The sequence below is a fragment of the Simochromis diagramma genome, unplaced genomic scaffold (assembly GCF_900408965.1).
Source record: "Simochromis diagramma unplaced genomic scaffold, fSimDia1.1 OVJJ01000205.1, whole genome shotgun sequence".
Taxonomy (NCBI): domain Eukaryota; kingdom Metazoa; phylum Chordata; class Actinopteri; order Cichliformes; family Cichlidae; genus Simochromis; species Simochromis diagramma.
In genome coordinates, this window is record NW_024386782.1 from 15,541,558 (window position 1) to 15,557,538 (window position 15,981).

The following is a 15,981-nucleotide window of genomic DNA, read 5'->3' on the forward strand; positions in this document are numbered from 1 at the left end:
CGACAGTACGATTAGAAAAAAAAGACTGAACTAATTTAAAGTTTGTTTGGAAAGATTTCCAGGAATAGCCTTTTCCCTCTTACAAAGTTGCATCTGACCAAACCTCAAGACTTCTTTAACGATGTCCTCTGTAGTCATATCTAGAGTCAAATCTCAATCATCTGTGTGACAGCTAAAGCTCGGCACAAACTGGCTCATACGACAGGACAATTAAGCCATGCACAGCAACAAATCAACAACAGAAAATCAAGCTGCTGCAAAGGTCCGGTGAAAGTCTAGACCTTAACTGAAATGCTGTGGTGCAAACCTCAATGAACTGAAGCAACGTTATAAAGACGAGTAGGGCGAAACAAGAGTATCACAGAAAACGATTACTTTAAATTTTTGTTGCAGAAATTGTATTTAGTCCAAGCTTAAAACTTGCTAAAGCAGCAGCTTGCTAATGGCAGAACATTAACCACAGGATAGCTGCATGGTAGCTAATCTATACATCTACAGTCCCAGTATGAGCGATGATTTACTGGTATGTGTTTAGCCAGGAGAATTCAAGTCAACATTTGACGGGATGTCAGTGACAGCAGCAGCACAGAAACACACAAAAATTTATTGTCTACAAGAAGATGTAATGAGCCGCCGTTTGGTCTGTTGTCTAGATTGATCGTAAAAGGAGGGGAAGTTTGATTAAGAATGCTTTAAATGATGGCGAACAATGCATCAAAGTCAGATTTTAATATAAGTAACAGGAAGGCTCCACTATTTCAAACCAGCCAGAGAGGTGACGTGTGAAAATAAAACGTCTGGCTACACTGCAGATCCTAATAAATAACAAGTTTCACAGTGACGCGATATTTCCCGCCCAGGACCTGGCACTGCTGCTTTGCGAGGCTCTATAAATGCTCACAAAAGAGTTTCTCTGTTTAATTGTTTGTTCTGCTTTTACTAGAAGGTGCATAGACGCACTGTTAAGGTCAGATTTCCACCTATAACGACCCGAGGGCGATGGAAGCGCCCTCTCTGCTGCTTCTGCGTCGGCTCTGGAATTGAATTAATCAAAAACAGTCCACGTAAAGGTCACGTATCCTCCTGTAAAGCTTCAAAACGACATTTTTCCCCCGTTTCCCAACAAAAGTAGCTGAAAACAAGGGTATCTCTGTCATGAAAATACCCACAAAGCATCCCTCAGATGGGGAGACGACAACAAAACGCACCCTTGTCAGCGCAGACAGTGGTTAGGTGGTATGGGTCTCGAGTCCACAATTACTCCATTGAATGTCATTTAGGAGGAAGACGTTCAGACTACAAACTACAAAAGTGCCCTTTTTTTGGCAGAAAATGCTTTGAAAGTGTCGGCTTTAACTGGGGAGTTGAAATACAGATGATGATGATGAAGAAGCAGGATCAAATTCAAATAGTACACAGAGTCAGCCCCAAACACATGCGGGCTGTTTTTATCTCCTAGTCTAAATGCGAAACATGTCTCCACACTAATGATAACAATCCAGGATAGACGGAGGTGATAATCATCATGGTTCAACCTGCCATTTCCCACCCTAATATGTCTTTGGCGCGATCGAAGCCAGTAGTGCTGTCTGACAGGTGAGCCAATAATGTCTGGGAAAAACCGAAAGAGTAAAGGCGGCCACGTTCTGTCTGCTTCATCAGAAAACAGCCAGTCAGATGAGATTATGGAGCAATTTACACAGATGGCAGATCCCATCATTCCCCTGCCTTGTTAAGTAAAGGCGGGTCTGACAGGTTGCAAAGGAGTGGGGTGGGGGGCGATTGATTGGAACAGATCTCATCTTGGCACAGATTGTCAGTGACTAAGCAGTGGGAATTAGCCAACATTTTCAGAGGCAGCTGCGCTTCAAAGGGAAGGAGAATAATATGTGGGTAACTCGTGTGTTGTCGAGAGGATGAGCCAGTAGATGCATTTGCTAAAAGGAGAAAAAAACCACGGCAGGAAGGTCTCTGTCACTGCTAAATGCTTCCTCCACTCAAAGGCTCACAAACGCTGCAGTCAGATCTGTGCAGAAACCTGAAGCGGCTGAATGCATATAGATTTGCAGTCTTCCTCAGAGCAGTTGTATCTTGATATAACAACGATGTTTGTATAACAGTGCAGATCTGGTTGCAAGCACAACTCAGATATCCTGTGTTGACTGTGCTTCTGCGCCTCTTCGCCCCGTAACACGTAATTAATAATGCATGTATGGGAGTCCGGGGAAAACTCCACACTCTATTAGAGGGAGCTGACAACAGCTATTCATAGGTTTAATAACGATAAGTGGGTGGGACACGTGAACATTTATGTTTGTCTCTCTTCTTTCATCTCTTCACGTAAAGCATCTGCAGGCCAAGGATGAAGAACCGAGTTCACCATCAGGAGATCAGGTCCCACTCCGCTCTTCAGCTGCAGGTCTAAACTCAGGATTTTCAGTCAGCATTGAGTCTCTGTTTTCTATTTCCAGTTTGAAGTCTATAAACCTCACCGTGTTGGATCGATATGAAACTTTCCGCTGTGTGTAAGGTCGTCCGAGGATATAAATACACATGGCTTCTCAAGATGCTGATAAAATAATCCTGCCCATTTTTCGGGTCTGTCAGAGTTTGGATTGCTCAATAAAATCTTTCGCTCGACAAAACCATAAGCCAGATGGCAGAAACTCGAAGTGGACATAAAAGAATAAAAAGTCATTGATCCTTTTGATCAACGTCACCAATTCTTATACAATGTGCACATCTGAAAACATCTTTCCAAAGAAAACGTCTAAAACGTGTAAAAGCATAAAAATGGATTTTCAGGTTAGCAGATGTGCAAACGTTCTGATTTTAATGATGTTTTTGTGTAAAGACTGCAAATGAGGCAAGCTGAAAGAAGCCAGGCTTTCTTTGTGTTGACTGGCTTGACAAAACCTAAAAACCTAGTCGGAGATAATGAGGATCACGACGATGGTTATTAGCTTTCTCCGTTAACTCGGGCTTTCTGCTTCAGTCTCCGTGCTTCAGGCTGCATAAGAAGGAACCATTTGAAGCTCTTCTTCTTCACAAAACAGATCAATTGAGTGCTGACTACTCCAATCAGAGACATTACCAGGGGAATGGGTGATAGAGATCTATGCAGAATATTACAGTGTAACAGTAAAATGCAACACTGGTGCTGCAAAAAAGGTGAAAGAGAGTAATGCTGCAGATTAGTCCCGAATTCATGATCATTGCAAGCTCAACCAGTTAGATAAATATAAATTCTTGAGTTAATGAATTCATTTATTTTTACTGCTGGGCGCTGCAGTTTATTTCTAGCTCTGAAACTTTTATCTGTTTGCATGCAAACATTAAATGTCACTCAGTGTGTTCAGATATGACTAATAAAGAAGATGTAAAAAAACAAAAACAAAACCCAAACAATAAAAACTGTTGCTTTAGTTTGTCACCAGATCAAAGTAAAATTAAGTTTACTGATTAATAATTACCCTACAAAGATAACTTATAAATTTGGAAATCAAAGCTGTAGATCAGGTCAAAACATTAAAACAAAAATCATTTAAGTATTTTCTGCATCTCCAGCTGAATGACTGCGAATCCTCTGATAAAGCAAACCATAGTTTGCACTGCTGTAACTTCAGTCAGCGGTACCAATAACATCAACAAGTGGTCTATATAAACTGGAATTCCTCAGCAGAGAACGTATATCACACTTGATGCACACTGAGAGTCAATTTTAAACTCAGACTCTGAACGTAGCCTGAACCTATATGTTACCATGACGATCTAACTCCTTTAGCGACTCAGACTTTAAGCTAACGCGCTAATGCCCACCCCTGTAACCCGCTACCCATTTCTGCTAGTTACAACGAGTGCAACACCTGTGTCCTTGGTTAAACCGTCTATGGCCGTGATGCATTGTGGGTAAACTAGGTGAAAATCAACAGTGTGGAAATTAGAGTATCTGAGATGGCCACATGAGGCCAGCTCCAAAAGAAAGTCAATCCTCACAGACCACCAAAATTACCCAACATCACAGCAGGAATAAACATGTTTACAGTCGGGTGTAATAATGGTTTTGGTTTCTCTGAGTCGTTTTCTCGTTTGTGCAAATCTGTGGGTTCTGTGGGTGGGACTGGGATATTTAACTCCCCAGTCTGAACTGGACAAACGCTTAAAATTTACATCACCATGGACACAGCAAAGCGTAGTCAGTGAACTGGACCTTTCAGCAGCGTTTGCGATGTTGGCGTCTTCTGGACCGTTTTTACTTAAATCAGATATCAAATAAAATAAGAAGGTTCATTATGCTGACAGGTCGTCCAAGAAGTCTGTGCTCAGTTTTCAGCGAGAGTAAGCTGCTGAGTCAGCACTTCACCCTGTCATTCATGCAAAAGTCAAAAATGAAACTCTAGACTGTAAAATGGGAGCTTCCCAACCAACGAGACCAGCTTCCTTCTAAAATCTATGATGCAGAATTCATATAAAAGAAATAAACAGCTTTAGGTCTGCTAGGATTACTCTTGGTACAGCCTCTCAGGCCACTTGGATGCATTTATAGTCTGATTTACTGATTAAAAAAGGAACAACACACTAGGGCAGAGTGTTAAAATCCCTTTAATGCTGTTTTCAGTGAGGGTTTCACAGGGCTGCATTCCTATTTTATTTAGGCCGCATTAGAATACCAGTTTAATGATGGTATTTGAGAGCAAAATGCAAAAATATGTAAATGGAACCCGGATGAATTAACAAGCAACTGTGGGTGGCATCCGTAATAAGTGTAAACGTTAATATAGCAACAGGCTTTTGAAGCTCGTGCACATTTTAACCATGTTGTTCACGATTTGAGGCAGCTGTGGCGGCTGGTGGTGTAAAAGCACTGAGTGCTCAGTGAGGGTAGACGAGGGCTGTATAAACGGTAATCCATTTAATTTACATTTTTAAAAACAGTGCAAAGGGAAGGGATTGTCACGTGGAAGCCCCGTGACCTCTGAAGAGGCAACAGGCTGTTGGTTGTTTGGTCACAACAGTCACATTCCCACACCGTACCTGTAATCAGCACAGATTAAAGGTTAAACCCTTTTTATTTATTTGCTTACCTGTTGCTGTCAAGGTTACGCGCAGCTCTGAAGAGAGAGAGGAATATCAAAGTTTTAACTTTTGCTGCTTGAAAGCCTTGAAGAGCAACTCTTGAAGGTATTTTTCTGAACTGAGCGGTTTCGTCGAGAACAAAATGACTGGGTCAGTGAGGTGGCCTCTGTCTGTGCAGCTATCATCAAACTGCATCTTTATTGATATACACTTAGGTGTCAAAACACGTCATGGAGGCTGCAAATGAGGTCGTAAAATGATGTCTTTATGGAGGGAAAGGGTTAACATTTGGCAGCACGGTGGCTCAGTGGTGCAGGCCCTTCATGTCCTTCATGTCCTCGCCTCTCCTCAAGACTGTACTCTAACCTTTAAACAACCCTTTGAACTACTCCATACCCAGCTGGACTCCTTTTACCCAAGTAAGTCAGCTAAGATGCTGCAAGTGTGGCATGAAGGAGATTTGGGAGTTGTTTGGGGGAGGTGTTGAAATGCCTAGTAATGTCTACACTAAAGAAGCTGCACTGATCTGCTCCTGTAAATAAATTTTAAAAAAGGGGGAAATGAAAGGACACTTGACCTGCTCCCTCCAGGCAATGCTCACATGTAGCATTGAATCAATCGTGTCAAGCCGGCATCCAGTCTGTTTGATAAGGTCACAATTAGCAGGAATCTAATCCAGTGCACTGCTTTAGCACATTAGTATTGGTCAGGAGGAGCAGGGCGCACAGAGACACTACGCTAACGAGAAAAAACAAAAATGCTCGATCAATCAATCTGGTGCGTGGCGTTCACTGCCTGAGCAGACGTTGATGAAAAACAGAAAGGGACGCAGACACACGAATCTACTTATCCTCCGAGTGTCGGACCTGTGCGTCCAGCAGCCCAGATACTTCATTAGTAAGTGCTGCGCACGCACAAACACACATCTCAACCCAGGTGTTTGTACTTATTTGTATTCTGCCTAAAAAAAACACAAACAAACAAACAAAACTTTCTAGCTGAATGTCAGGCGCTCCATCAGTGACAGGAAGAAGGGGAAAAGTGCAAAAAAAAAAGGGAAATAAAGAAATGGATGAGAAGAAGCCTGATTGGAAACAGCGTGGTGGCATGAAATTAACAGCTCTTCCCCGAGGACGCGCGGTGCTGGACATGTCACAGGTGAACGCGCTGAACGGCTTTGAGCCCACTCTGCGACAATTAGAAGCAAAGTTGAACCGGAGGCTGAGGAAGAACAAGGGCAGCGCTGCTCAGCCTTCCTTCCTCCTACATCCCTCTGTGCTCTGATGAAATGGGTTGTAAAAATGCTGCAGGCTTGCTTTCTTCATTTTTCTCCCCCCCCCCCTCCGTAGAGGCTTACGATTTCCACCAGCCATGGCTTTAAATATTTTTGTGTGACAATGAAAATTAAATCATCTCTTGCGTTTCACCCCCCTCCACCTCACTTCCTCTTCCTTTGATGCCGCCTTATTTTCCAAATCCGGCAGCAGATATTCTCATTTCATGAGCTCGTCCAGTGGGGTTCGTAAAACACAAGAGGGATTTGAATATCACAAAAGGGGCTCAGCGAGCAAATGAAGAAGTTGTTTACAAGTATTGATCCAGAAAGAGCTGGATGAGAGCAGTGCCATTATAAGTCATTATCACGGCGGGGTTTTATTAGCCCCTTGCTGTTTCTCCTGTCAGGAGGAGGAGAAAAATGAAGCCCCGCTAAAGGAGAAGCAAGGAAACTGACACCTGCCGTCACGTGTTTACAACCACAGGCTCCGTTGTCTGTCAGAAGCGCACAGGATTAACTAAGTACGCCCCGGTTTTTACGCCTCCGGTGTAAATTTGTTCATGTAGCATTTAATATCATTAACAAAAAGTCGTGCGACGAGTACAGGACAGATTATTTCTGAGATCAGCAGGAGGAAAAGTCACATTAGTACATGTTAGCATGTTAGGGATGTTAGCGTAATTACAGGTGAACAGAAAAAGTTAATGGAAAAGGAGGCAAAGCTCCAAGAAAAATCTCAATATTTCCATGTTGTAAATGTAGTGGGACAAACTTATTCATTGAGATTAAAGTGACAAAGGGGAAAATTGTATATAAACAGATTTTAAAGACAGAGGTACCAGCGAATGTAAACAATGTAGATGTATTTTATTTTATTGAGGAGCTGCAACAGAGTGAAGCCAGGCTGCTTCTGACGAACAAGAATCTGTGTTTATATTTCGGAAAAGTCCCAAAACATGACGTCATCTCAATCGGCATATCCATTAGAGCCCGACTGATTTATTAGTGAACCAACATTATCGACCGATATTAGCTAACTATGTTTATCAAAGAAGAAACCCAAGAAACACCCTTCAGACATGTTATGGGTGTTGATGTTGCAAAGTTTGGCCACCAGAGGGCACCTTTCCGCTCCAAGCCTGAGTTAATTAAAATCATGCGATAATGATCTAAGGCAGCGGTCCCCAACCCCCGGGCCTCGGACCGGTACCGGTCTGTGAGTCATTTGGTACCGGGCCACGAGAGTAGAGGCTCAGGTGTGAAATGTATGGTTTTCAGGGTTTTTATCGGTTTTCAGCGTTATTTTGTTATCGTTTTTATCGTTAACTTGGTTGTCCTGGGTCTTTTCACGTGTGTTATGAATAGATCTTCTTTTTTTCGGTACCGGTACTACTTTTATTTTGTTGTATTTATCTGCGACACCTTAAAGGCCGGTCTGTGAAAATATTGTCGGGCATAAACCGGTCCGTGGCGCAAAAAAGGTTGGAGACCGCTGATCTAAGGTATGTGTGTACGACTCCTAATCAATCTGGATGAAACTTTCTTTGTTAACTGCCTCGGTTTTAGGATGAACAATATCTATAACTATAACCGGATACTTACTAATTATATCAGCAAATATCATTATTGGTCTTAAAAGTGCCATATCAGTCAGACTCTACTATTCATGAATAATAAGGTGATTATGAGCTAAAGTACCAACTATTTTCTTGACACTGTGTCTGATTTACTTACTTAATAAAATAAAAACTGTTTATTTCAAGCTCTTTTTTGTCAAATCATGATTTTTCTTTTACTAAATTTATACATTTCACCTTAAATGGCCTTAAACACGTCGTTATACATCATCTCTCAGAGTCAGTGTTCACTTCCATTTTAATTAAATAATATCTCAGCAGCTGTCACTCACACCTCCCGTCGTCAAAATGAGCTTGGTCGATATAACATGACCGGCAGGCTTTCCGCGTCGCGTGATGTTCAAAGCCAATTTTATCACGTTGAGTGAGCTGACACCTTCCCCCGGCAGTGACGCCGGAAAATATGAAGACAGTGAGGAGGGAAGAGCCTGAGAGGAGGTGGGAAGGGAGTACTGGGGACGGGCCAGCCGAGCGGTAGTAGAGTGGGTTGCTCTTCTAGAACAGCTTCCAATTACATCCAGGGTGTGAAACCGTCCATAACACCCCGATTAGCCTGTCTGTCATCCTGCTCCGGCAGCAAAGGCAGAGCCGGCTCCGGTTGCTGCTGCGTGCTCCACTTTGCAGGAACACATTTCCTGTCGCACAAAGTGCACGCCAGGGGCCATAAATCCTCGGCCTCAATCAGAGCCTGCTTCTAACAATACAGCAAAGAGCCCAGTATGACCATTAGTACACTCTGCCTCCCAGTCTCCCATAACAAATCCATCCCTGACACCTATGCCCATCCCTTCAGCGGGCTCCTCTCCATTAGCTGCTCAAATGGCACGTATCAGAGAGTGACTGAGCTGGCAGGTCCGGGCAATAGGCGCTACCGGCTGCTTGTGGTAGCAGATGCCAAGGTGCAGAGTGAAAGGAAATGACTTATGCACCCTCCCCCCTTTAAGCTAAAAACAGAGATGCAGGGTGTCAGGGAGAGTTCAAAGGGAATCTCAGCGGCATAGCCAAAGAAAAGACGAGAAGAGATGAAGAGAAGCTGGAACTGACACGTTCAAGGAGGTTCAGGTTTAAACGGGTCTAGTTGAGCGCTGCCAACGCGTCACCAATTAACTTTAGAAAGGAAGCCACTGTTTGGTGTCGAGTGATTCACAGACATCGGCTGACACCCTCTTGACAAATGTGTAGGAGTAAAGGGAGACATAAAAAGAGTGACATTCAAACACAACTGCAGCTCGATCTCCAACATAAGCAGCAGCAGGAGGAGGAGACAGCGGCAGGCCGGCTCAGAAAGCTATCAGGCCGTCTAATTAAAGTCTGCGAGGGCGTGCGTGAGGACAGGGTAGCGGTGCCTGACCGATGTCCTTCCAAGAGCAAATTCCTGACCACGTCCCCCTGTTCCCCGAGCGCTGGAGTGTGAGGGTGGGCTGTGAGTGCCCGGCATAACAATCAAAGTCAAATTCAAACGCGGGCCCCGCAGCGATGGGCTGCGGCAACAAATGAATGCTTAAACGTCTCACGTCAGCTCTGCAAACACGCCGACAATGAGCGCGAGGCTTCCTTTCTCTGCATTCAACAGCATCTCTCTTCTCTCTTCAGAGCTCATCACAGAGCCGCTTGTGTCTGGAACTGAATATCACCACGCAACAGATGGAAATTGAATTCCTTTAATCAGGGTGAGTAACGGCCAGTAAAAAAAAGAAAAAAGCGATGATGCCGATGGGGAGAAAAAAAAAAAAAAGAAGAAAGTCTTTGAGCATGTGCCCTGCTGGGAGACACGCAACCCTCACATGGCCTGCAGGGCAGAGAGCTGAAGAGGTCTTTTTGTTTTTTCTCCAGTTAGAAGGGCCACGAGGTGACACCCTAATAAGAAATGTGTCTGTTTCCACAGCCCTCACTATCTAACCCTAGAATGAAACTGCGACATATAGCTGCGCGGCCACGGCTCGGTTCTGATCGATCTAAAAACCTTTAAAACAGGCACAGAAGCTGCTGAAAAGCCGAGCCTCTCCACGATGAAAACTCCATGTTTATGAATATTCTCCCCGAGGAAAATACGTTTAGCGTGCCTTCAATTTATAAAAGCAAGGTAGCAAGGACAGGCACAAATAATGATGCACTCAGCTATGTAATGAACATGCTTTCAGGCAGAAAAGATGGGAGAAGAAGAAAGTGTTCCTGAAAGTGAAAGGCACCGCTATCCATTCATCGAGACATTTCCAACAAAATAAGGAGGCACTCACAGTTTTGACAAATAAAAATTATTCAGCTGTGTCACGAACCCAGCAATGATTTACACTTACATCTTTGTTGTCACCATCAGTCATTTTTAGCCCGGGATTCTCTCTGGTTTAAGGCGATTTTAAAAAACCCTCCAAAAAAAACCCCCATGTCGTTTGGCTTTTAACCACCACATTATATTTTGTCAACTTCTGGAGAAGATCCAGTCCCTGCTGAATCAAACTGGGCGCTTGTCTCCTGTTAGGGAAACATTACTCCTGATTTTCAGTCTCAAACCTGAGAACAAAGCAGAGTGATATTCTTCAAGGTCAGGCGTGAACTGAGAGGAAATTAATGACAACTCTGACGGGGCGAGAGAAGCCTTGGATGCTTCTCTGTTTGGCTCTTTATTACAGAAACTTTATTTTCCATCCATCCCTGCACATCCCGTCTGCGTTACCGCCGACCCGCTCGGCAGCCGAGCCGGTGAGAAGCCGGAGAGAGGAATCCTGTCAGAATTATGGATCGGGGCTCACAGCGGGACACGCAGTTGCACGACAGCGTGTTTGTGATGCAGGAAGCTCCTCTAAGTGAAACCTTGGGATGAAGATTAGCTTGGAAACAAATCACAGCTTGTCCGCCCTGCGGGTGGTGTCTAATGGGAGAAATGATTCAACCTGGATGCTGCGTAATTCGATCCCATGCTGTGAGGCGCACGTTTCCGTTACTCAATCCCACAAAAATTTCACAGTGAACAAGTAATAGCGTGACACGGCATGATCACATAGATCTTCATCTTTTCAAACCCCTATCCCCATTTTCAGTTACATTTAGACCCCACCTTCTTTTTTCATTGTTGCACAGATGCATCTGTAACAGGCGTACCTGGTATTGTAACCGGCCCCCTGGCTGTCTGTCAGCACATGAAGGCATCAGTCACAACTATTTGGCTATGCAGCACATAATTCATTGCTCCGTTATACAGACGTCCACCGAGTCCAGTCATCCATCAGACTGCTTTTTGCCAAGTCAACAGATTCTCGTGATGGTGGGCGGTCAGGGAAAAGGCCTCTCAGGTTGTGTTTCAGCTTTCGCTGTGTGTGTGTGTGTTTGGGTTTTCGCTGGGTGTAAAGTATAGCTCTTTACGGCAGCAGTAAACTATGTCACAGACCAATATAGCCATCTATTCCTGCAGGACTCCTGATTGTTCCAACATGGGAAATCTCAGCTTTGTTCAATTAAGATTAAGCCTCCGCTAAGGAGGTCGTGGTTTTTGGTTTGCGTACATGCAAGTCATTCTGCCTGTATACACGATAGCTCCTAAACTTTTGAACAAATTGCATTAAATCTTTGTAGGGGTGTAGAGTGAGCTTATGTTCACAGTCCATTACAAGTTAGCTTAAATTCAACAAGGTGTACAAGGTCAACTTATTGATTTATTGGTTAAAAATTGGCAACAAGCATTATAGCTTAGACACTATGATTGAAGAAGTGTGGTGTGTGCTGTCCATATATGGAAAGCACCATATATCATGCCGCATTTGACCTCTGACCTCCCTTTAAGGTCAACAGATATATTTGAAGGTCAAATTGATTAAATAGTCCTATAGGAGTATTTAAAAAAAAAAAAAAAAAAAAGAGCAAATAACAAAACCCTACACATTGCTTTAGTTTTTAACTACACTAAAAACATCTTGGAGCACAAAGAAAACAAAATGAATATATAAAATAGAACCTTAAACCTTAAAAGTAAATACTGCACAGGGAGACTCCGCTGCCTTGGCGGATGTTAGCACCCTCTGAGTGCTTCTTGTTTATAACCTGGCCAGAACGCCTTCCAACATCAACTCTTCTGATAATATCTAACTATTAATCAGCTGCCCTAAAGGTGGACCTATTACGCCTGCCTTTTTTTCCCCAGACACATAAATACTGCTGCGGTGCTAAACATGTTTAAACACCGAGGTCAGTATATGTGAAAGTAATCCCAGTAAGCCAAAAGCTCAGGCTTCAGGGAGTTTTTATCCTACTCTTTGATATATGTGATGTCAAGGAGAAGACATATCCCTATTATGGTTATCACAGCTCTGGCTGTGATCACAGAAGCTCCACCCACCAGCAAACCTGTTTATGAAGGGCAGCCAATCAGAGGAAAGTTTTCTCAAAGAAGATCTATACAGTTTGTTTCAGACACCAGAAGAGTCTCTTCCACTTACTAGAGCACCTACTCCACTTGGTTTCGTTCTTTTTCCATTACAATTGAGTACCACCAAATGTGCGTGACGCCACATTTTCTACTCAGCTGGCTTGGAACCCCGGCCGAGCAGCTAGTAAAAAAGTACCCGTTACCAGGTACTATCACCTAATGGAAAACCCTAAACACTAAGTCGAGTCGAGCCGACTACATACTAATGGAAAGGGGCTTTAAGAGGCTCCAACACGATTCAATATCAGGTAAATAAGGATTATTTTGAACTGTGAATCATGCAAAGCTACTCTAGTAGAGTCCAGGGTATAAACATAAAATGAAGTGAGTATAATAGGTCCACTTTGATATCCAGGATTTGAGGCTGTCAGCATCTAATTAGATTTTTTTTTTTTTAATCCAAGCAGATTGTTGTGGTCTGCAGCAGATGTCATATAATCTCATTAATAAAGTGAATTCCAAAAAAGTCCCCTAACACACACACACACACACACACACACACACACACACACACACACACACACACACACACACACACACACACACACACACACACACACACACACACACACACACACACACACACACACACGTTTCCAAAGACAAATGATATAAATATCATTTATATTTATATATAACTACAATATTTTTTATTTTACACCTTCAGCCTGCCAAGCTAAGGTAGTGCTGATAAAGCTACTTTCAGCTGCTGTTAGTCACCGGGAGTCACCTCCAGGAGATTTGTGTCTCTCCTGGGACTGAACCAGGCATCTCACTCATTAGACAAATGTATAAACCTCTACACTATAGAACCACTTAGGTTAGGCTGGTTATGACCAGAAAAAACAACAAAGAAAAATACTGACAGCTTTGACTATCAACAAGGCTGAAATAACATCCTTCCCAGGGTAACAGCTGCATGACGTTCTCTCTCAGAGGACTGTGTTTAAATTCTAAGGTCAGCCTGGTCTGACAAATGGTAAACGTCCTGCTTCTTACATAGCACGTTTCTACTCTGTGTGAGCACTTCTTAAACAACATCACTCATTTACCCACTCACACACTGGAAGAGCCAGAGATCGAACCACCAGCCGTCGGATAAATAGATCACCTCCTCTAGTCCGTAACACAAAGCAGACGTGACCACAGAGCACATGCCATACAACACGTGACCGGGATACACACACAATGATCAGTATATTACTCAGTTTCACAAGGCAAAGGCGACACACTCAAATGATGGTTCTCTGCCCAGAAATCGAAGCAGAAAATATTCAGGTGGCTTCATAAGTCGATCCACTCATCGGTAAACCTGCTGCTCACTAGTGGAATTGGAGCTGACTTCGAAAAACCCACAGATGTTCGAACTGCTGTCACGCAAGTGTTAAAAAAAAAAAAGAAAAAAAAAAAAAAACCACCTCTCATTTGAGAAGCTGAAATGGAATTTTTGCCTGAAAATACATTTTCATTTTTAATTTACAACCCTTAAGTGAGGATTTGCTGGTAACCCACAGCTCTGGGATGTTACATAGGCCATATTTTACCTTCTGAACAACTGACTGATGAAGGTTGCAGTTGTGGGACAGGGTCCCTTGTCGTGGGCTAGACTTTCTAAAAACCAGCTCAGAGGAGGTGAGGGAGTCTTGCTCCCTCTCAGACCACTTAAACTTAAAAATAGTGAAAAGTTATTACAGGTTCCTTTGTGTAATGATGCCAAAGAGATTTTTCCTTCACCAGTTTTAACTGTAAGCCGTGCCTGAGCCAGCCCATGCGCCATCAGGACCCCCAAACTGCCTCGCCTGGATTGAATTCATTCCTGCTATCACCTCTGCCACAGAATTACACCTGTGCTTTTCCCTGCTGCCACATGTCAAAAGGTCCCCCGGCTGCCTTCCCTTCAAATAGATGTGGTGTGAACCCCTGAGGTACGCTGGCTGCACTCTCACAGTGTCTGCACAGCTTTAAAAAAAAAAATCCCCAAAGTGGAAGCACCAGGGAGATAATCCTCCAATGTCCCAGATCTTTACTGGGACTGAGCCCCTGCTGGGAGCCAGCGAGGGGAATTGAAGGCAGCGGCGGCCACGTTTCAATCAGAGGAAAGAGTTTGGTGATGGGGGCATGAGAGGATTTGCAGCAGTGCGGTGTCCCCCATGAATACAAAATATTACTAAGAAGTACTTTAAGCAAAGAGCTGCTTTCTGCCCTGTGAACACTGGGATATATTCCTCACTCACCGCCCTGGCCTTACAGTCTGCGTCCAGCACCATCACGACCCAGGCACAGTTTACGGTCACATCTTTCTAAATTAGCTGATGATTCCTCTGACAGAGAGCTGGGGGATTTACACATATAAGTCATTTCCCAGGGAGAAGAAATCTCTGATTATCTGTGTTTGATTTTTTTTTTTTTTTTTTTTTTTAAGTGAGGAATCTTGGATCTCTACCTGGACTTCTGAAAACTCTGAAGGTCAATTTTCATCACTTGCATCAACTCTAACAATGGAAAGGCCAAATCATAAGCGCAGAGAATACCTGTCAGGTTAACCTCCAATGAAAACAATACTGTGTAAACACCATTATGCATCAAGTCAGGGACAAAAAGCGCCCCAGTCTTCTGTCTCACACTGCACTGCATAAAATGAGATGAGAAGTTGACTCAATTTGCATGCACTGCTTTTACTGCACATACTCAGAGTTGTTCAATATTTTTGCCTCACAGTCATGCAAAGTTCAGCAGGACAGCTCCCAGATACGAAAACACGTCCTGACTGTGAACCTTTGTCTGGACCATGTGAAGCATATGTGCTGGAAGCTCTGATTGACCCAAATGCAAAACAATGGTGATGCCCACATCTATACAGGGACCTCACTCTCACACACAAGCCTGTAGTGGTCCCTGACAGGACGGGATCAGAGGCTCGGAGGGCCCCGTAAACTTACCGAGCTTTCCCCGGGACTCCTCCAGCTTCTGGATCTGGTTCTCCAGGAAGAACATGGCCACTGCGAACGCCAGCAGCGCCAGAAGCTGCAACTTGGGCGGCATCATGACTCTGAGCAGCCCCATCAAATCATCCAGAGAGAGATGATGGTCAGTCCATGCTCAGAGGAAGAGGAGGAGACACCGAAAACACACACACAGCAGCGACGATGGTGGTTACAAAGCGGCTGAGAGTGTGTGCATGGCCCTCTCTCTCTCCCCCTCCGTGTGTGTGGATATCTCCCAGCGTTCAGATCCTGTGGTTACCTCAAACGCGACGTGTTCAAACTCGGCTTGGTTATTTCATTCTGTTAAATCTCGGCAGAGCGGGAGGAGGGGTCGTGGAGCCTTAGAGATTTCTCCAGAGTACGTATTTGTCCCTCCGGGATTTGTTCGCGATGGTACCAGCCGCTGTCGCCTGCGTCCCCCACACAGAGCTGTCCCGTCCCATCCAGTGTGTTCACAGCCGCACCACGGACACACTGTTACTACCACTCAGGCCATTGGGTGTATTAACAGTCCACCACACAGCAGAGATCTCCCATTCGTCGACTCTCTCTGCCTTTTCCTCTCGGATTGGACCGTTTTCCGTTGTG

At 44.0% G+C, this 15,981-nt stretch overlaps 1 protein-coding gene across 1 annotated transcript in view; it reads right to left on the reverse strand.

The window, feature by feature from the left end:
• The window catches only part of hs2st1a (heparan sulfate 2-O-sulfotransferase 1a), a 30,632-nt gene extending 14,669 nt beyond the window's left edge, over nt 1–15,963 (reverse strand). The window contains exon 1 of the mRNA XM_040022177.1: nt 15,349–15,963. Coding sequence (XP_039878111.1) covers nt 15,349–15,472 — 124 coding nt within the window. The 5' untranslated portion in view covers nt 15,473–15,963. The remainder of the gene's footprint in view (nt 1–15,348) is intronic.
• Between the last annotated feature and the right edge of the window lie 18 nt (nt 15,964–15,981).